Below are 22,080 nucleotides of genomic sequence, written 5' to 3'. Positions count from 1 at the left end.
AGGTGGAAGAAATGAGAAGAGAGAAAGAGCAGCCATTAATGGACCTTGAACAGAGGAAGAGAAGAAGAGGGAAAGAGAGAAAAAGTGAGTATTTTTTATTATGTAGAATGAATAGAATTGTACTGAACACTATTACATGTATTATATATACTACATACTAAACTTATACTAGTATACTAATACTTATAATACAATTATATTCCAACACCCCCCCTCAAACTGAAAATGGGTAAACATTTTTAGTTTGAACATTACAGCATCATACTATATTTTCCATTTTATATACAAACAGCAGTCATGTGCACACAGCACACCTATAAAAGCAATTGTAGTATATGTTGTAGCTTATTCAAGAAGAGCAACCAGTAGAAGGCTTTAAAATTGTTGTATCATCACTTTAGATGCTCCAATCATTGTCAAACTTGGCAGAAACTAAACCAACCTTCAGAGAAATCCATGCACATCATATCCTTGTACCAAAATATCACCATCAATCATTGTTGCCCCAACTGAGACAATATACCACCAACTATCCTCCAAAAACACCATTATAACCATCTACCAATCACACTACATACACCCAAACTCCAATTAGAACCAAGAGCACAAAGAAGTAAGCTGGACCAACTGAGCTTGCACAAAAAACTCTTTTGAAATGTCTTTGAAAACTTACTGTTGTCCACTTGAATACCATTTTGAAGTACAGAGAATGTGCCTCCTTCCATTTCTAGCACCCCCAACTTTCATATTACAACCACCAAACCAAATCTATTAACCTTGGAATCCTCAATACCGTATTCCCCCCTTCAAGCTTAGAAGGGTAGAAAACCATTCAAAGCTTGAAGATGCATAGACAACCAAACCACCTATATACGCCTTAACTCCAAATTCAACAATCAAACCAATCTCCAACAATATAACAAAAGGAGAATGAATGTGGAAGAGAATGTGTTTAGAAGCTTAAAAAAAAATGATCACAAAGGATCTAAAGAATTGACCTCTTTGGGTCTGAAATTGACCACTTGGGTCTTTGAAGAAATGAGCCTCAATGGGTCTCACCAAAACTGATCACAAAGGATCATCAAAGAAAGGCCTCTTTGGGCACAACAAAATGACTAACTATGGGTCTCAAAATTCAAAGCCTCTATGGGCAAAATGACCAACTATGGGTCTGAATATCAAAGCCTCTATGGGCAAAACAACAAGCCACTTATGGGCAAATGACCAGCTATGGGTCTTGAGAAAAAAGGACCACTATGGGTCAAAATAGATCACTAAGGATCATAAGAGAAAGCCTCAAAAGAAGGCAAGAAAAGAAGTGATATCAATCAAACTCTCTGGAAATTTAACCTCGGCAATTTGATTAATAATCCAAGAAGAACAAACTTTACAATTTGAGGAAGAAGAGGAAAAAGAAAGAGAAGAAAGAATGTGTTTGGGAAGAAAACAACCAGAAACTCTCAACATCACCCATCAACTATCAGCACAATATCAACATCACAAAATATATCAATCACCAATACAACCCAAACTTCAATTCAAAGCTCAACCAACAATTAACCCAAAAATCCAACAGACTTCAACAAACCAATATTCATCATCATCCAACAATACAAAACACACTTCAACTCAACTTTCAATCAAAACAACCCAAATGCAAGTAACTAGAATCTTAATCCACAATAACATCAACAAATTCTGACAACACCTCCAATCAATCAATATACACCAAAAACACCAAATCACCAAACAAGGAGTGAAAGTATGAGAATTATACCAAAATGTAGCAGAAATTCTTAAGCCAATCAAGAATATGGGAAGTAATATTGAACAGAAAAATGAACCCAACTTGGTTTGGTTCAATCGCCACCGAGGAAAAGAAAACATAGACCCCAACAACAATCGTGACAGCAACTCGCAGCAAGGCCTGCAACGACAACGGTGAAACACCACCAACAAGATTATCGAAGAAACCAACAACGACAACGAAGAACCCAGAAACTGAACTTCACTGATGGCCTCACAGTAATTCGGCGGCAAAACCCAGAAACTTCAATGCGAGACAATCTTTAATCTCTATACCCAGAACATGAAACCAAGAAAATTGAGCGAAAAACTTAAGCGATCGAAAATCTTCAAACCGATCAAACGTAAGTTCTAATACTCTAAACTTGAAAGCCCAGAAACCGATTGAAATATTCAAGAAACACCCATAAAACCACCAGCAGAAAACTGATCAAAAATTGTTCAAATTCGAACAATAGAGAATGAAAAATTGGAAGAACCCTAGAAATTTGGGTAAAATTCAAGAATCAAAAAATTGTTTGATTTTTGGTTCGGAAAACAAATTGCAAGTGATTATAGAAGACAATTACGTGAATTAATCCTCCAATTGCTGAATTTCGAGTAAGAATTAAGGAAATTACGAGCAAGAAATTCCAAACGAAAAATCAGAAAAATAAGATGAAAAATCTTGAAATTGAAGAAGAGAAAAAACGCGGAATGTATGAGAGGAATCGACCCGCTCTGATACCATGTTAAATTTGGGAGTTTAAGGTGGAAGAAATGAGAAGAGAGAAAGAGCAGCCATTAATGGACCTTGAACAGAGGAAGAGAAGAAGAGGGAAAGAGAGAAAAAGTGAGTATTTTTTATTATGTAGAATGAATAGAATTGTACTGAACACTATTACATGTATTATATATACTACATACTAAACTTATACTAGTATACTAATACTTATAATACAATTATATTCCAACAATGTCCAATTCCTTGAATTCGGATTCTGATTCTGACTAAAATTCTGATTCCTCTTAAGCTTAAGGCGATCTTTAAAAGACTTCCACGTCTTCTTTCCGTTAGGGGAGCCTCCACCACTTCTAGGGGTTAGGGTCTCGTCGTTACGTATAACCTCAAGGAGGGTTCTGACAACTATATTAGCTGGTGGTGGTGATTTCCTGTCACTATTAAGTACAGCACCCAGCGTGACGTTTGACACCCGCCTTGGGCTAGTATTGCTATTAACTATGGCAGAATTTTGGCTAAATTCGCGGTTAATTGCATCAGATAGATCGGCTGCAATGAAGGTGTCGCGAAGGGTGGAGTGGTGGGACGTCAGTCTCCGAGATGTAACAGCAGTAGCTACGCCACCACCGTCACTATCCATTTAATCTGTACTTCACATACAATTTTTTACCAACAAAACTTACCATTAAAAACTCAATCATATTCTTACATTACAATCAATTGCATCTCATTTCAATCAAAACATTTCTCATCATAACTAATTTTGCAACATAATCATCATATTCAATGTTTATAATCATACAAAAAAAAAAAATTACTACCTCCGTTACAGTTGTGCAACGATTAGACATTTTCTCTCTCTACTTTACGTCAAATCGTTGCACATTACCTGTAACGGAGGTACTATAAAGAAAGACAGAAAAACAAGAAATTAAGAATGGGAAACTGCAAAGATTTGTCTTCATATGAAATCGCGGTTTAAATTTGTTTTTTCTGCTTTATATTATTGAGATTCACAATTCTGTTACTACTAATAAACAAATTAGAAACTTCACATTTTCAAATTCTATATACTTTTATATATGAATTGATAATATTAAAAAAAAATTAATCAAATTCTTATACAAATAGGACAATTTCACCAGAAAATAATACCTTAATAATTATCTTAAAGCATCGAAAAAATTGCAGGAAATTTGAAAAAATAAAAATAAAAGCTCACCAAATTTTTCATTGGTAAATTGCAGAAAATTAGCTGATAATGTAGCTCAAATTAACGATGAACAAATTGTAAAAGAGCAAAAGATCATCCAGAAAAAATGTCAAAAAATGAGAATTTTTTTTCAAAACAGCAACAGTAACGAAAAGAGAGGAGAGAGAAAATGTAAAAATACCTAAATTTGTCCGTTATTTTGGATATTACCGTTTCAGATCTGACCCTATTTTTGTGCAGCTTCAATGGCGCCCAATTTCTGAAATTTCGGAAAATAAAAATTGCCAAAAAAAAAAATGGATAAAAATTCCCGAAAAAAGAGGAAAATTTAAAGGGGAAATTAAAATTGATAGGAAGAAAATAATGGAGTTGATTATATATTTTTTGGGGAAAAATCTATGTTATTAATATTTGTCTTTTGAGTATCTATTTTTGACTTTTGTTTGGGATTTTTTAATTTATAAAAATAAAAATATGAAAATAATAATAGTGGGAAGTTATCTGAAAATGTGTGCTCCAAAGTGGTGAAGAGATTTTTTGAGAGGGGACTTTTTGGAGTGGATGATTGAGGAGAGAGAAAATTAAAAATAAACAAGAGCGAGTCTTTCTCGTTTTGTAAGCTTAAAAGGGTCTCAGATTCCCTTCTTTTTGCGCGACATGTCCTTTTGGTAACCAGTATGGATGATTCGTATACTCGATAACATGATGTGCATTATGAAACTATGATCTTATAGATTCAATGTATTTTAGGACTGTTTATATCTACTAAACTGAGCTGAACTAAATTTATTGAAGCTGAATTGAATTGAATAGAGTTAAAATGAATATTTTATAAGAGAAAGAAATTAAGAGCTGAACTGAAGTGAAGTGAAATTAAGGTGAAGTGAACAAACCCTTTATATTTGATTATGTGACTAGTTTAAAATAATGAGCATACATAATCTTGTTATCATAATTTCATATTGTTGTATTATTATACGAGTGTGATTGTTCATTCAAAAATATAGTGCATATTATGCTTCGAAGGATAGAACCAAAGGGTTTTTTTATTTAGGATTTTTTTTTTCTTTGTTCTCTTTTCAAAACTTTCTCTTTTTATCTGAAGAATAGAGTTGTTCATGGATCGCTTTGAGATGGGCCACAACTAGAATTATAAAATAAGTGGTTTTATACCTTGAGAATTGACCAAATGAATTTGTGACTTGATGTCTAGTGCATAGCATATTAGCATATGCCAAAAAATGGTTTATTTTATCAAGTTGAGAAGGCGAAGCTAATAGATAGTTTTAGAGGCAGAATTCATTGCATAATTTTTCATACTATTACTCCTTAAGATAAATATGTATATCTTCAAATAACTAAACTCGTCGTATAATATTATTGTTACTTAATACATATGTAAATTATCATACACTATGTATTAATGGTTTAGATTTATGTATTGAGTATTGACACACAGTGACCAAAATGAGTTTTTTTTTTTAAATTTTATTTATTTCTTTTTTATTTATTTATTTATTTATTTATTTTTTTTTTTTTTTTTTGTAAGATCAAAATATTAAAGTTGAGAAGCACATAAAGAACTAGAGGGAAATTAGGAAAATGGCATCTCTTGGTCCGCATTATGGATGTGGTACGATTTTCTTGGTTGTCCAACTAGGCTCTGCAATTATTGGTACGCTGCAAGACTTTATTGGTATTTTCATTCTCTTCGTTTTTGCTCCAATGCTAGGTGTCAAGCCTTGTACGAGGGTTTGTTTAGGCATGTTGCCTTAGCTTCTTTACACAAGGTTGTCCTTTGTGGTATTTACGTTATTTTTTTGCTAATTTCAAGCTCAATTCGGACCCTTAAGATCTGAAATAGCCCCTAAAACCTTAACCGTATATTTTTCAAAACGTAAAACGATGAAAAAATTAAAACAAGCTGCAATTTACAAGAAATTTTGGGTTGCAATTTGCGATTTTTTTTAAATGGTTGCAATTTGCAAAATACAAAGTTTAAATAGCTGCAAAATGCAATTGACAATTTTTCCAAACTAAAAATCAAAGTGTAAGAGGTCTGCAATTTGCACTAAAAAGTGATATTAAGGGCGTCAGTGGCGGATCCAGGATTTTCGAACTTATGAGTCACCATCAATAATTGATCACTTGTTCAATCCAAAAATTATATAAAAAAAATTATATTTCACCAAAATGATTTCAATCCAAAATAAGGATGTAAAAATACATACTATAAAACTATTACATTAAACTAACTTTATGATTTTTTACTTAAAAACAAGAATTATTTTTAAAAAAAGTTAAATAACTTAAGAGACCGGTTATTAAATCTAACAGGTCTCTTTAATGAAATAATGAAAGCAGCGGCAAAAAATTATTCTGATTCAATGGCTGACAAAAAGAGACCTGTTTTCTAGATAACATGTCTCTAATGACGTGGTGGCAATAGCAGCAACAAAGAGACCACCTATCTGATATTTTGATACGCGGTCTCTTTGATATTTAAAAAACTGACAGTGGACTAAACTCAAATAGAACCAACAAAGAGACCGCCTATCTGTAATATGCGGTCTCTTAGTTTTTTTTTTTTTTTTAATTTTTTTTTTTTTTTTGCTGGTGAGTCACGTGACTCACTGTGCACCTTAATAGATCCGCCCCTCAAGGGCGTCGTGTATAAAAAAAGGCCCAGTGGTTGTAATAAGAGGGATCCGTCAAATAGTGGTTGTAATTAGAGCGATCCATCAAATATTAGTCATTTCGCCATTTAAGGTGTATGATCATTTCACCATGTGTCACAAAATTATTATCATTGAAATTGATTAAGGGCTTGTCAAGGGAGGCTATGTTTATTTCTTCTTCAAAAAAAAAAAAAAAAAAAAAAGTTTATTGCACCTTATTTTTGCATATTTAATCTGTCTAAATTTAATACGTATATTAAAATTTTCAAATGAGGTCTTCTATATTTGTATTATTATTTAATTTTCGAATGTGAAATTTCATTATTCATTTTACTATAGAATTAAACTTTTAAAGCCACAAAAATCGCATTTAAAATGATAACATAATCTAACTTGTTTTCAAATGGACATTGGTGGAGTGTCTCCCTATAGCGGAGTCGTCATTAATTTTTGTTAGTTTAGTTGATTGTTTTTATATAGACTTTTTTTTTTTTTTTTTTTTTTTTTTAGAGTTAGGATTTATTAAAAAAAAAAAAAAAAAAAAGGCAATCATCTTTTGCCCTATTATTAGTTCATTGGAAAAGATTTATTTAGGATCATAACGATTGTCACATTTTCAAAGACGTTCAAGTAAATTAAATGAATATCATCCTTAAGGCTAACACTAATCATTAGATCGTCTCTCCAAAAAGGTTGTATATTCCAGCGATGTATGCGAGAGATGTTTTACTATACAAGATTCATTCAACGATTGTAGCTTTGATGAAAGAACTTTATTTGAATCAATTTTATATATTTGTTAATTTAAATTTCATTTGTAAATCAGTAAATTTTCGTTATATGCATGGCTTTTCATTATTGAAAGGATTTGTTTCTAAAAAAAAAATTGGACATTGACAACTAATCCATATTGTCATGACCCTTATCAGGTTTTGGTTCAATAAGATCATTAATAATAAATGTTACAAAATCACTTGTGATGCTATACATGTAATTTTTTTTTTGAAACAAACATTTAATGATGAATATCCATTTGGATCTCTACAATTAATGAGTAACAAAGTTTGGGATATTAATAAAAAGTAAAGTAATTCCAGTGAATACAGTAAAAAAAGTCTAAGTTGGTCCCTTTTAAAAAAAAGTCTAAATTTAGCTCTAAAATCTATATACACCCGGGTATACAGTGCACCTTATAAAAGAAAAAAATGTTGTCCGATGACATATGCATTCCTTAGAGAATTAAGGGTTGCATCACCATTTGCCTACATAAAATCCGACCATTAATGTACGTCGTATCTCTTAAATTGGTACTTCGTATCAATTTTGAATCGTGTGTGATTAAATCACACATAATTAGTAAAATTAATGTTGAGAGTAAAGGATAGCTCAAGTAATTAGAGTTCCCCTCTCGGTCTTGGGATTGATTCTTATCACCCGCCCTTTTAACTCTCTAAACACTAAAAAAGTAAAATTAATGTTTGGATTATCTTAATTTTTCAATTTTATTTAGCTCCTTTGTATGCAATTTATATAGATTATTGCATCATATTTCTAACATAGTATGCAAAGTAACACACTAATACAATATACCTAAAGCTGGGCGTGGGCCGGGTCAGCACGCGGGCGGCCCGGGCACGGCACGAGGATGGCCCGGCACGGCACGGCCCGCCGGCAGGCCCGGCCCGGCACGATGGCACGCCCCTCGTGCCTCGTGCGGGCTGCGGTTAAAAAAAACCAAAAAACAGCCCGGCACGGCACGAGCCCGGCCAATAGCCCGCAGGCACGGCCCGCAGGCACGGCCCGCAGGCACGGCCCGCAGGCACGGCCCGCAGGCACGGCCCGCAGGCACGGCCCGCGGGCTAACGGCTATAAGGCTGGTTGTGTTTTCCCTCCAACGGCCATAAACGGCCATAAACGGCCATAAACGGCTATAAACGGCTATATTTTCACCTATAAATACCACCCTAAACTTCCAATTCTTTCCACAACTCAACTTCTCATCTCATTCTCTTACTCTCTTATTCTCATAATCTCATTATTCTCATATATTATAATTTATAAATTATAATCTCTTAATATTTCTTAATCTCTTATTCTCTTATAAATTTTACATTTTTAATATTATTAGTCTACTACCAAAAAAAAAAAAAAATACTTTGTTATATTTACATTCGGGAAATTATAATTTCGGGAAATTATAAATTCGAGAAATTATAAATTTGGGAAAGCGTTGAAGCGTCGTTGTAAGATCTAACTCAACTTTATTTTAATTTGTTATTGTTATTGTTATTATTATTGTTGTTATTATTATTATTATTATTATTATTATTATTATTATTATTATTATTATTATTATTATTATTGTATACTTGGAACTACTTAATTACATAAAAACTAATTTCTATTTTAATTGTGGGTTATTTGGATTGTTGAAATCTGTCTAAGGCGGGATTTGGGCTCTGGACAACGTCGATCCTAACCATAACCTACCTGGGATCTCATTGATTTAGATAATCTACTATTATTATAATTATTTTTGAAAATTTATTAACTTACTAATTAAGTAATAATTAAGAAAAAAAACTTACTTATACTTGTTAATTGTTATAATTTGTTACTTTGTTAGTGTTATAAACTTATAATTGTTAATTTGTTATAATTGTTAATATTGTTGTTAATTATTATTTATTAGTTAATAATCTTAATTAATCATGGCATCAAACCCGAACCAATCCTCCTCTAAAAAAGCCAAATCTAAACGACCATTGGAAGGCTCTTCTATGCCCCCCCCTACAATGCAAATCCCTACTATGCAAATCCCTACAATGGCCACCACCCACCCCGGGTTTTCTACCGGTTTTCCCACCGGATTAGATCAACAAGGGACATTCCAACCATGGCAAAGCACCCAATCTCCACCTTATTATGCCTCCGCACATGATATGCCTTTTGAATTTAACTATCAAACAACTCAAGCAAGCAACACACAACCTGCCGGCTCTAGTGACCCATCCGTCCAAAATACTATTCCCCCATCTGATAACCCATTCATTGAATGGTACACCGAAGAAGAAATGACCCTTTTGAAAAACCGAAAGAGTAAATGTTGGCAATATTTCTTGTTAAGTAGAGATGGTGAAAAAGCCAAGTGTAAAACTTGTGGTAATATTTATTCGGCTCCAGCCAAAGGCGGTACGGGGCACCTAAACCGACACAGTGAAAAATGTGGTGCCCCAAGTACTGACCCAACTCAACCAAAAATTTCTCAATTCCATCCTTATGGCTTCACTTACAATTATGAGAGAGATAGGGATGAACTTGGGAGAATGATAGTCCAAGCCGAACAACCTTTTCTTTTTGCTGAAAGTGATCCGTTTAACAATTACATTAAACGAGCACTACAACCCCAACACAAAAAAATCTCCCGAAAAACCGTTAAAACAGCTGCCATGAAAACTTACTTAGAATACAAAATGAAATTAATTGAAGAACTTAAAACTCTTACTTCAAGAGTTTCTATAACTTCTGATGCATGGGATGGTGGTTATGGTTTACATTATTTGTGTGTTACTTGTCATTGGGTTGATAGTGAATGGTTATTGCAAAAACGTATTATTTATTTCAAATTGCTTGAATACCCCCATACGGCCTTTAATATTTCTAATTGTATTATGAGTGCTCTTGATGAATATTGTCTTAGGGACAAAATCATGTCCATGACGTTTGATAATGCAACATCCATGACAGCTAGTGCTAATCTAATTAAACCAAACTTGCATAATGTCATAATGGATGGAGATGCATTACATATTAGATGCATTTGTCATGTTTTAAACTTGTGTGTTAAGGATGGACAAGAAGCAATTGGTCCATACTATTCCAAAATTCGAAATGCTGTTTTGTCTATTATGTCTTCTAGCAGTAGGTATCAGGAATGGAGGCGATATCTTAAGCAAAATAAGATAAAGCCTATTAGAATTAAAACGGATTGTCCAACTAGGTGGAACTCCACCTATGACATGTTGAGTCAGGCACTTTCGTATAGAGTTCCATTTTCATTGTTTTACAATAATAAGTATCCACAATTCATGATAGCAGACTCCGATTGGGATAATTGTGAAAAATATATGCAATTTTTACAATTATTATATAGTATGACTCACTGTTTTTCTTCTGTTTATGTTCCTTGCATTCATTCTTTCCTTCAAAATGCATGTTTATTTGCTCAACTTCTTTATGAACATCGATCACAACAAGATTACAATGATTATGTTCCACAAATGGAGGCTAAATGGCGTAAATATTACACTAAGCTTCCTATGGTTTATATGTTTGCTTCTATTTTAGATCCTAGATCAAAGTATGATGGCACATTTATGCTAATTGATATTTACTATGAATGCATGCAACTCGGTGATGGTGTCGAACAATATAAAAATCATGTGAAAGATAAATTTTTTGAGTTATATAGAGTTTATGAATCTAAATATGGAACCGTCACTCATTTTGCCCCTTCTCAAACATCCAAAAGCGTAAGTAAAACGGGCAAAAGTTTGGCGGCCCAAGCTGCTAACATGTTATCTAAGTTTTCAGGTAGTGGATCATCATCAAGGCGAACACAAAGCGATGTTTCGGAGTTGCAAATGTACTTAAACTACGACTTCATGAAAGGCTTGGACGAAGATTCGAGGTTGGGGATGGACATCCTAGATTGGTGGAAATCCCAAAGCACAAAGCATCCAATTTTGGCGGCAATGGCACGTGATATTTTCAGCATCCAAGCCTCCTCCGTTGCCTCGGAACGAGCTTTTAGTGCTTCGGGAAGGGTTCTAGACGATAGAAGAACAAGTTTGAAGCCCGAAACACTAGAAATGTGTGTTTGCTTGAAGGATTGGATGGATGCCCAAGAACGCATCCAAGATCGTACTTTTACGGCCAACGACAACATCGATGGTTCCGATCGTTCTGGTTCAACTAGCTCCTCCGCATTAGCTAGTGAACATGAAGCCGAAGATGAAGACGAAGAAGATAATGAAGACCTTGATTGAAGATTACCAACAACTCGAGAATTAATATTAATTAGCGAAAATTCTAGTATTTCCTATGTACTCTATTAATTAGTGAAAATGTTAGTATATCCTATGTTGGCTATGTACTCTATTAACATTAGCCGTATAATAAAATAACAAAATAAGTTATTCATCAATTATTGTTAGTTGTACACTTGTACTTCATATTATCTTTTACTTAATAAATTTTTATGAATGAATTTTTTCAACTTTTAATTTTATGGAATATGTTATATTGTTATTTAATTTTTGTCTAATACTTATATAGTTATATGAATAATATGATATATAGTAAATTATGAATGAACAATAAATATTAATATAATTTAAACAATATTTAATATAACTTAACTCCATAAAAAATTTAATAATTATTATATTCAAATATTAAATTGTATAATTATTCAATTCAATTTTTTCTTTCATAAAAAAAATTCAAGTTTTTTTAAAGTTTTTTTTAATTTTTTTTTTTAAAAAAAAAAAAGAAAAAAGGGTAAGCCGTGGCCCGTGGGCCGGCACGGCCCGCCTCCACCGTGGGCCGGCACGGTGGCCGGCACGACGGGCGGCCCGGCACGGCACGACCGGCACGGTGGGCCGTGCCGTGCCGTGGACAGGGATGCTTGAAGGCAGGCCCGGCACGGCACGGCCCGCCTCCACCGTGGGCCGTGCCAGGCCCGGCACGACACTGTACCAGGCCCGCCTAGGCACGGCCCACGGCAGGCCCGGCACGGCACGTGCCCAGCACTAAATATACCTAACACATGTAGCATCATACAGTAGTGAATAAATTTGAGTATATCATAGTCTCTCCGTCTCTTATTTTTTGTCCCATTTGACTTATCATGATCTCTAAAAAGCGTCTTTAAACTCATATATCTTTATTTTTAGGGAAATTCTCAATGGTGCTCTTAAACTTTTTGTTTTTCTCAATGGTAAACATCAAAAAAAAAATTATCTTTGGTAATCAGATATTTGTGTTACTAATTTAGTGGTAACATTTATGAGATTAATTTATAATTATAAAGCTAACCATAGTTAACTAAAGGCGAAATGACTAATATATCCTTAAAAATCAGATTTTTTTTTAACAATTAAAAAGAATAAATAAAAAATTCACCCACCAACCCAATCGTACTCCACCCTGCACTGCCCAACGCCCAAACCCAATCCACCTGCCCACCGGCGGCGGCCGCTCCCAGACCTCCCTCCCCAGGCGTCGGCGCCGATTCCCTCCCCCTGTAGCGACGCCTCCCTTTCCTCCCTCCCGGATCTCCCACAACCACAAACCCCACGACATCCCTAACCGAAAACCCCAAACAGCCCCGATCTCCATTGACAACCACCCCAAGCGCCACCCACCGACCGGAACCCTCGCTGGATACCGTCGCGATACTCTAAGTCCCTCCAGCCACCTTTGATCTACGCCTCCATTTACCTGCGCATTTTGATGTTAATGGAGTTAGCGGTGCTGTGACCTACGGGGGTGGGAATTGGGTGGTTTAGGGGACGCGAAGGGCAGGGGTTCAGCCTGGCGCCGACGCCAGGGATGGGTCTTGGTGGGCGCAACCGGCGCCGGCCAGGAGCAGGGGGTTGGATTGGGCGGCCAGGAGCTGGGGTGTCAGGGAAGAGGTGGGTGGTGGGTTTTTGTTAAAAAGGGTATTTTAGTCCTTTTACTTTTCCCTCCCTTTTAAAACATTAACTATGGTTAATATTTTTTTAAAATGCTTAACTAATGTTACCACTGAATTAGTTCTACAAATTATAGATTACCAAAGATAATTAAATATTTTTGTGTTTACCATTGAGAAAAATAAAAACCTGATGAGTACCATTGAGAATTTCCCTTATTTTTATAAGCGTAAAAATTATAAAAATTAGATATTAATAAAATATACAACGAGATGAATTCAACAAGATCTCATTTAAGTATGTAATCTCTTATAAATTAACGAGACAACGGTCAAAGTTATCAAAATTTGACCCAAATATTAGCAATCTTATGTATTTAAAAAGTCAATTTATAACGTTCATTACACTTCAAACTTTGTTATACTACCATAAGCCCATAAGACGCTCTAACAAATTTCCCCAAAAAAAGGTATTAGTATGTCATGTACTTAGAGCCTGTTTTTATACGATTATTTTCAGTTCAGTTCAGCTCTAATAAGTTCAGTTCGGTTCAGTTCAGCTCTAATAAGTTCACTTTAGTTCAGTTCAGTTCCTAATTTCCTTCTCTTATAAAATATTCATTTCAGTTCAGTTCAGTTCATCTATAATAAGTTCGGTTCAGTTTAGTTCATCTCTAATAAGTTCGGTTCAGTTCAGTTCAACTGAGTTCAGTCAATGAGTGGACCTGTTCTAATAGACTGAAATCAGCTGAAGTGAACTGAACTGAGCTGAACTGAACTGAACTGAATATTTTATAAAAGAAAGAAATTAGGAGTTGAACTGAACTAAACTAAACTGAACTGAACTGAACTGAAAATAAACGTATGAGAACAAAGCCCTTAGTATTGTTACCTTAATTCTTATCAGTTGTAAATAAAATGTGTCCAAATGTCCATTATATACCGAGAAAATCCCTTTGTAAGTGGCACATAAACTACAGAAAGGATCAATATCTTAAATTTTCTCTTATAAATAACTCTAATTCTGTGACAATAAAATTTCAGTACGATTCTTATTGTCACTTAGAGGCTCAAAATCATAAGAGTATCAATGGCCTTTTCTTCCTCTTTGTTTCGTTCATTTGTGCTTTTGCTCCTCCTTTTCTCCTTATTACTCCAAATTGAAGTTTCAATTGTAAGTCCTTTATTTATTATAATCATTCATGGTAGCTTTTAATTTATTGGTGATGGGATTTGGTTTTTTTTGTTTTATGCCTATTGCTAGCAAGGACATTGTTAACCCATATATATTAACATTTTTTAATCAGGCTGGCGGAGAAGGATCAGTGAAACCAAAAGGTACACATATATAATCCTTTGAACTTAATCTTGAATCTCCCTTAATAGTACCCTGTAATTGTTTTGTTTCTGAGAGCAAGATTGTAACTACGGAGTAACATTGTAGATTTGTAACAACCATGTTTGTCAGTTTGTGTATTATTTCGAGATTGATTATAATATTAAACAAACTCAATCTAAATAGTAAAATTGTGTCGTATTCTTAATTATTATTTAGTATATGGTTTAATAATTACCATGTTCCGTTTTTGGATGTTGTTTTTGTAGATTGTCCATGGGCATGTAACGCTAGGTGCTCAAAAACGGAGCATCGAAAGCCATGCTTGATGTATTGCAACGAATGCTGCATGAAATGCCATTGTGTACCCTCAGGAACATATGGGCGCAGAGAGGAATGTCCTTGCTATGATCAGTGGAAAACTAAAAGAGGATCCCCAAAGTGCCCTTAAAAGAACTAAGACCATTTAGGATGCTTTCAAAACTTGTCAATTTCTCCTTAATTTGTTGATGTTTGTGTTTCCTAGAGGAGACAATAAATTTGAGCAGTTATGTTTGGTTCTTGTTTGTTTTTTTTTTTTCCACCCAATTAGACTCACATTTAATATCAAGGAAAACTTAATGCAAAATATTACAAGTCGAACCTAAAAATAAGGAAACCTTACCCCTATAAACACTTTATATCATTGAAAAGAATAATACTTCGTACAAGTATAAAATTTACCGTTCAATAGTAGTTATAGCCTTACAACTTATTTAAATTTAAGGTGGGGAGCTCACTTTGTAACTTTAAGGTTGCAAGTTCAATCTCTACCATTTACATATGTTTAGGAGAAGGAGGATTCCTTTACACCCCCTATTCTCAAATGTTGATCAACAATCTTTTGTCTTATAATATGCTATAATGTCAAAAAAAAAAAAAAAAAACTTACCTTTGCAACCATGCTCTTACACGTTTGCTTTCCATTCCGCTTCTAATGTACGTCCGGTACCAAAAACCCCTTTATTTTTTTGTTAGATGTATAAAAAGAGTCATGAGGCAAATGATGGTGACGGGTTTTGATCATAGGTCTTGAATATTATCTCAAAATTTTAACCAACTAAACTAGTTAATCATCCACACCAAACACCCCTAACGTTGTCACAAAATTGAATAAGGATATAATCATATAATAGAAAATTTATAATTGAACACCAAGCTAAGTGATCACAACTTCACAACAATCACAAGTATCTAAAATACAACTTTTATGTGATTCTTGGGTCCATAAGACCATAAATATAAAATATTAACCAACTTTTAAAAGTGGCTAGCCATATTGTGTAGGGCTGAGCAAAACTACCCAAAAAACCGAAAACTCGTTTCGTTTTCCGAAAATTAGGGTACCCGATCCGATAACCATAACGGTTCGGTACCTATTCCGATAACTTGTTATCGGGTATGGTTATTGGGTATCATTTTAAAATTAACAGTTACCCGTTCCGAATCGATAAGCAATTTTTTTTTTATCCTACTTAAATCTATTTTTTCCAAAATCTGAACTCTTACTTTACTTCATAATCACTATATAATATCAATGATTAGTAATATAACTAGCATAGTGTCCGTGCGATGCACGGTTTACAAATCAAATTATTAAACTCGTAGGAAAAATAAAAATAAAAACAAAGGTAATTCATTTACTATTAAAGGAGTTGGTTAGTAATGGTCAATAAAAAAACTTAAAGGAATGTTATTTGAATAGTATTTTATGTTATTTGAATTTCTTTTAATTTTTTATAATGTTATTTTATTAATTGAAAAATAATTGAATAATACTCCACATAGCTAAATTTATTTATATCTCCCGTTGTGAAAAAACTAAAATTTTCTTATCATACCATCCGCATCAGTAGCTACAATCAATCTAATATATACATGTTTTATTTACCCGTCGCACTCATTAAATCTATAGACACAATAATAACCTTATATTTGACCTACCAGAACATATATTTTCCTAAGTTAACCATTGTGCCAAAAATTATATAATAGTCACATATATAACCAACAACTGATTAAATATAGTATACAACACAAATACTTCGTATATAGGTATGGATACTGATAATTTTATATAAACAAAATATACGGAGTATATATTACTAAGATTTATCCCTACCTTAATTATAAAAAGGTTAACAAAACTCTTATAATAGTGCATGGACATTTATATATCTAAAAATGTTCTTTTTACATATAGTTTCCCCCATTTAATTTTAAAAGCCTTAAAATTATCTCTTGAATTCGCTAAATTGATTTAAAAGGTTATGTTTATTTCAATATTTAAAGCCATTTACTATTTTCATTTCCTTTTTTTTTTTTTTAATTTTTCTATTTAGAATTTATTAGACTATTAGGTTTCAAGATCGAAGTCAATATCTTTTTACCGTACAATCACTAAATCAAATTCGCTCAACTAAAGTTTTGGACATTGCATAGCTACACAACATCCAACACATTTAATGATTACATGCAAATAATTTTAATAAAACTACGCATTCGATATAAGTTATTAAACAATTTAACTATATATACATTTTGATAGGTTTATATCTTTCATAATAACAAATATTTACAAATGTTATTATTATATTTTGAAAAAAAATTTAGACTTTGGAGTTTTGTATAAGATAGATAAAGGATAAGTTAATTCCCGTCATATATGCATTGAGTTTTGGATGTCCTATCCGGTTCACCCTTTGGGCTAATCCAGATTTGAGGGTCAGTTCTAGGTTATTAGGTTTCATTTCCCTTCCTATTGTTGTTGCAGGGGAGCGAACACAGGTCCTCCTTACCTAGGGTAGTCTCAACCACCACTACACCAACAACCAATTGGTGTAGTGGTGATTGAGACTACATTTGGTATGAAGGACACGTGTTATAAAATATTATATTATATACATATACTTTTTTATATTATAAAAAATATTATATTATATACACATACTATTATAGTTAAAAGTATTATTATGTATAAAACAACATGAATTATTGCACATGATTGTTGTATATCTAGTATAGTACATGAGCAATGCACGATATTTAAATCAAAATGTTAGTTTTTCTAAAAAAATTCATAAGTAATAGCATTGTTAATACGAATATTACAATTTAAAACACGAGTAATAGTTACAATTTATATCTATCCCTTTTCCGTCAAATGTCTAATTCAATTTAACTTTTATTCTTCTTGTTTAGATTGGTTATTAGTTCATTTTTTTTTCTTTTTTTCTTTCTTTTTTTTTTAATTTTTTAAAAAAAAATTTTTATGCAAGAAAAACAAAAGGTCAGTGTACTTTTATTGTATAGAAAATGAAAGACCGATTAAAATTAAATTTATGTTCAAGATTATGTATTTTTTTTCCAAGACAACATTTCGGCTCAGCATTCAGTATTTGTCAAGGAGTACAACAAGCGATAAAAGTAATTTTTACACTATTTTGTATCTTTATCAAAAACTTTTGTATTCATCCGATTACTTGAATTGAATTTAGGATAACTTGTAGACAATTTTGGGTAACTTTTATCAATAAAGCATAAATAACTTTCATTCATTACATGGGGGTAGCTTTTATAACAGGTGCACAATATTTTATTGTACATCTGTTTTTTTTTAAATGTTTGTATTGATTTCATAATTGACGTCAAACTAAATTCTATCGATTTTATTTAATTTTCATAAAAAAAACAATATTAGCCTTTCAAAATACGAAATATTTGTTTCCTTAATTATGCCACTTTAATCATATTGCTTCAAATTAATTATTATTCTTTAACTTACTATAAATAAAGATTGGAAAGACTTTATGGATTATTTGTAGTATTGGAAAGTATATATTTATTATAAAAAAAAATTAAATCAATATTTATGTTAGGAAATCATGAAAATCTTATGCATGTATAGAAACTTGTTTTTATTGTTTGAAGTTTAACAAAAATAACTATGCTTGAATATGTAAACAGTAATAATATAGATATATTTTATACATGAGATAAGCCAATAAGAGAATGACATTTGTCATCCTCACATTGAGGCGCTTGTCTTTTAGTATAATATATAGATAGATTAATAATTTGGTCAAGATCATGTGGTATTGTTGTTAATTAGTGTTAAAATATATCATAATAACTAATTTATTAAGTTTAATTATCAATATTGGATACTTTATTGGGTACCCGATAACCGTTTCGAAAATTCGGATACCTGAAGTCCGGGTACTCAAACTTATCAATTCGGTTTATGGATATCATTTTTAGTGATATTGGTTACCGGGTACCCGAACTGTTAGTACTAATGGTACGGGTACCCGTCACATGTTCACCCCTAATATTGTGTGGACATCCATTATGAGAGTTACTTTGTTAATATTATAGAGGTTACTCGATCACTATTGCATGGGTTACTTCGTTAGTGTTATAGGGGTTACTCGGTTAGTAATATAAGGGTTATTCGATCAGCATTGTAAGGATCACTCGATCACTTATTTTGGCTTTTTTTTTAATAAACGACAACATGGTGTTGCCAGCCGCACATATTACAAAATGCGTTGTAAAATATTATTTTCTCCTTTGTTAAAAAAATAAAAAACATAATATTAAGATGAAAATGATCATTTGAGATTTGTTATCTCAATAATTATTACATAAACACAAATATATCTTTTCCATATTCCACATTTTATTAATTAGGGAAGAAATATGCACAATTGATTTCATTTGATACAGCCACATAAGCTAGAATGAGTTGGAATGAAAAAAAAAATCCCAAATTTCCAAATTGATGGAACATAACCATATTTAAAAAGATTGTTTCCATCATTATTTTGTACCAAAATGATCTCAAACATTGTACATGAATTTCAATAATTCATGTCCTTCCAAAGGTTAAGTGACATCTCTATATAAGGGGCACTTAACAACATGATAATATTAATCACCAATATATAAACATTAACCATCCCTTCAAAAACACACACAAGTAAATTATACTAATAGTTGAAGTATTTCTAGTATGGCTGTTGTCAAGTTTTTGCTGCTCCTATTTGTGTCAATGATAATTATTGAAGTTTCAATGGTAAGTTTTTGACATCTCTACCTACGTTTACTCTAACCACCTCTATATGTGTTAGTGTGTATTCGTTAAATTCAAATAAATCTAATTTTTCTTTCACTTTGTGTTAATGTAATTCATCATTTATAATTAGGCTGGTGGCGAAGGTTCGGTGAAATTAGAAGGTATGTAGCACTTTTTTTCCTCATTTTTTTTAAGATTGAAAATTGTAAGGTTGTTAGGTTTCGTCTAGTGTTGGTTAATTAGGGTAAATGTTCGCTCATTTGATGATTTCCACATAAACAAGAAAAAAAAATGGGTAAATGACCATAATATAAGCATGTAATTTTACACTTACACACTAACATTTCTTCAAAAATCGGAGAAATTTTGCCTATTATTCTTCCTAATAAGATAGTTTTTGTATAGCAACACCACATCATCCACGTTATGCAACAAGGGAAAAGAATTTCTCATTTCGCGCAACTAATAGTTAATCGGATGCTTCAAATTCGCAGATTGTCCGGCAGCATGTGATTACCGGTGCTCCGCAACTCAACATAGGAAGCCTTGTCTATTTTTTTGCAACAAGTGTTGTGATAAATGTTTGTGCGTACCATCAGGCACTTATGGGAGGAGAGAAGAATGTCCATGCTACAATAATTGGAAAACAAAGGAAGGAAAGCCCAAATGTCCTTGATAAACTTATACTAGTACTTGTCTTGTTGCTATGTCATGACTTATATTGTGTTGTAGTATTGTAACGATTCAATTCTCTAATTAGATAGAGGATTAATACTTTTTGAGATATGACGATTATTGCAATATAATGCAATTAACAATAAACAGACAAATGATTTCACTCCGTTTGATCAAATAATATCTTTTTCTCGCTCTTTTTTGGTCATCACTTGTCTATCTAATCAATTTCAATAGCTACCAAAAGAAATTGTAGCTAATACTCCCTCGGTCTCATTTCAATGGTTACATTTTGAATTTGTTAGTCAACATTTTAAAACTTCTACTATATATAAAATAAATAAATAAATAAATATATTATTATAAATAACAAAATCCTATTATATGGAATGTAAGGTCCTGTTCTCATTGACTGAACTCAGCTGAATTGAACTGGGCTGAACTGAACTGAAATGAATATTTTATAAGAAAAGGAAATTAGAAGCTGAGCTGAATTTAACTGAATTTCAACGTAAGAGAACGGGTCCTAATTGGATTCATCTTGAAAATTATTTTCAAAATATCATTTTTATACTAGCTATTTTAGATGTCCTCTTTAAATTTGAGTAGCTAATCATATCCAAATCCATCCATTTCTTTGACCACAAAATTACTCTTTGTTTGACAAAGTCAAATTTATGTCAGTTTTCAATGCATTAAGGGTCTGTTCACATTAACTGAAATGAGCTGAACTGAACTGAACTAAACTATTGAAGCTGAATTGAATTGAACTGAATATTTTATGAGAGAGGGAAATTAGGAGCTAAACTGAACTGATTAGAGATGAAATGAACTGAACTGAACTGATTGGAGCTGAACTGAACTGAAATTAAGTAAATGTGAACAAGCCTAAATTTGATCAATAATATTCTTCCTTTATTTTTAATGGTAAAATTAGAAATTTCACACTTTATAACATTAATACCTTAAATTATACAGAAGTATATAGTAGAATTTAAACAAAAAAAAAATAAAAAATAAAAAAATTATTGTAAACTTTAAAAGGAGTCTAACAAGATCTTACATTACTAAACTTCAAAAAAAAAAAAAAAAAAAAAAAAAAAAAAAAAAAAAAAAAAAAAAACTCACATTACTATATATTTTTTTTCAATGTGCATAGACTACAAAAAGGTGACCGAAGAATGAAAAAAATTGCATTTTTCACATGTTTAGTTACGTATAATTTTGTTGGTTCACCCCAAAAAGGCATGATAAATCATTAAATCTGATTAGTCCCCGTTCACTTCATCTTATTATTGCTGAACTGAAATTATTTTTACTGAAACAAAATTATATTTGCTGAACTTAAATTATTTTTGCCGAACTTAAATTAATTTTACTGAAGTTAAATTATTTTTGCTTATGATAACTGAATTTTATTGAACTGAACTTATTTTTACTGAACTGAAATTATATTTACTTAATACGAAGTATCATATCATATAACTAATATATAAAGCTAAACTTTTAGGTCACGAAATAGTGACACTTGACATTCCATATAACTAATATCATATCATATCATCGCCTGACTAAAAGTTTAGCTTTATATATTAGTTATACAATATGATTAGATTAGGATAGAATTTTAGAATAAGATTATTAGTTTAGAGTTATTTCTTCTATAAAATACCAAATAATAAATTTATAATTACTAGTTATTTTTTAAAGGTGAAGTGAACAAGACCTTACGGAGATTTTGGACAAGCATATTCGGTCCGAACCTTAACCCGACTCATCCCAGCCCATCTTTATTTTGCCATCGGCCTGACCCATGACCACCACCTCTAATCGGCAAT

General features: G+C 32.4%; 1 protein-coding gene across 1 annotated transcript; it reads left to right on the top strand.

Annotated features, from left to right (window-relative positions):
- The first annotated feature begins 14,205 nt into the window (after positions 1-14,205).
- On the top strand, positions 14,206-14,944 carry LOC145616864 (peamaclein-like). The gene is made up of 3 exons (XM_081671585.1): positions 14,206-14,289; positions 14,423-14,453; positions 14,721-14,944. Exons 1-3 carry the CDS (start codon positions 14,206-14,208, stop codon positions 14,900-14,902), a joined length of 297 nt encoding a protein of 98 aa, XP_081527711.1. The 3' UTR covers positions 14,903-14,944.
- Positions 14,945-22,080: the final 7,136 nt, after the last annotated feature.

Source organism: Chenopodium album, chromosome 3 (genome assembly GCF_948465745.1).
Source record: "Chenopodium album chromosome 3, dcCheAlbu1.1, whole genome shotgun sequence".
Classification (NCBI taxonomy): domain Eukaryota; kingdom Viridiplantae; phylum Streptophyta; class Magnoliopsida; order Caryophyllales; family Amaranthaceae; genus Chenopodium; species Chenopodium album.
This window is presented reverse-complemented; position numbering and strand designations above follow the sequence as displayed.

Coding starts and splice junctions, on each gene's coding strand:
- LOC145616864 (XM_081671585.1), top strand. CDS start 14,206: ATGGCCTTTTCTTCCTCTTTGTTTCGTTCATTTGTGCTTTTGCTCCTC. Junction 14,290..14,422: donor TCCAAATTGAAGTTTCAATT/GTAAGTCCTTTA, acceptor TTTTTTAATCAG/GCTGGCGGAGAAGGATCAGT. Junction 14,454..14,720: donor AGGATCAGTGAAACCAAAAG/GTACACATATAT, acceptor TTGTTTTTGTAG/ATTGTCCATGGGCATGTAAC.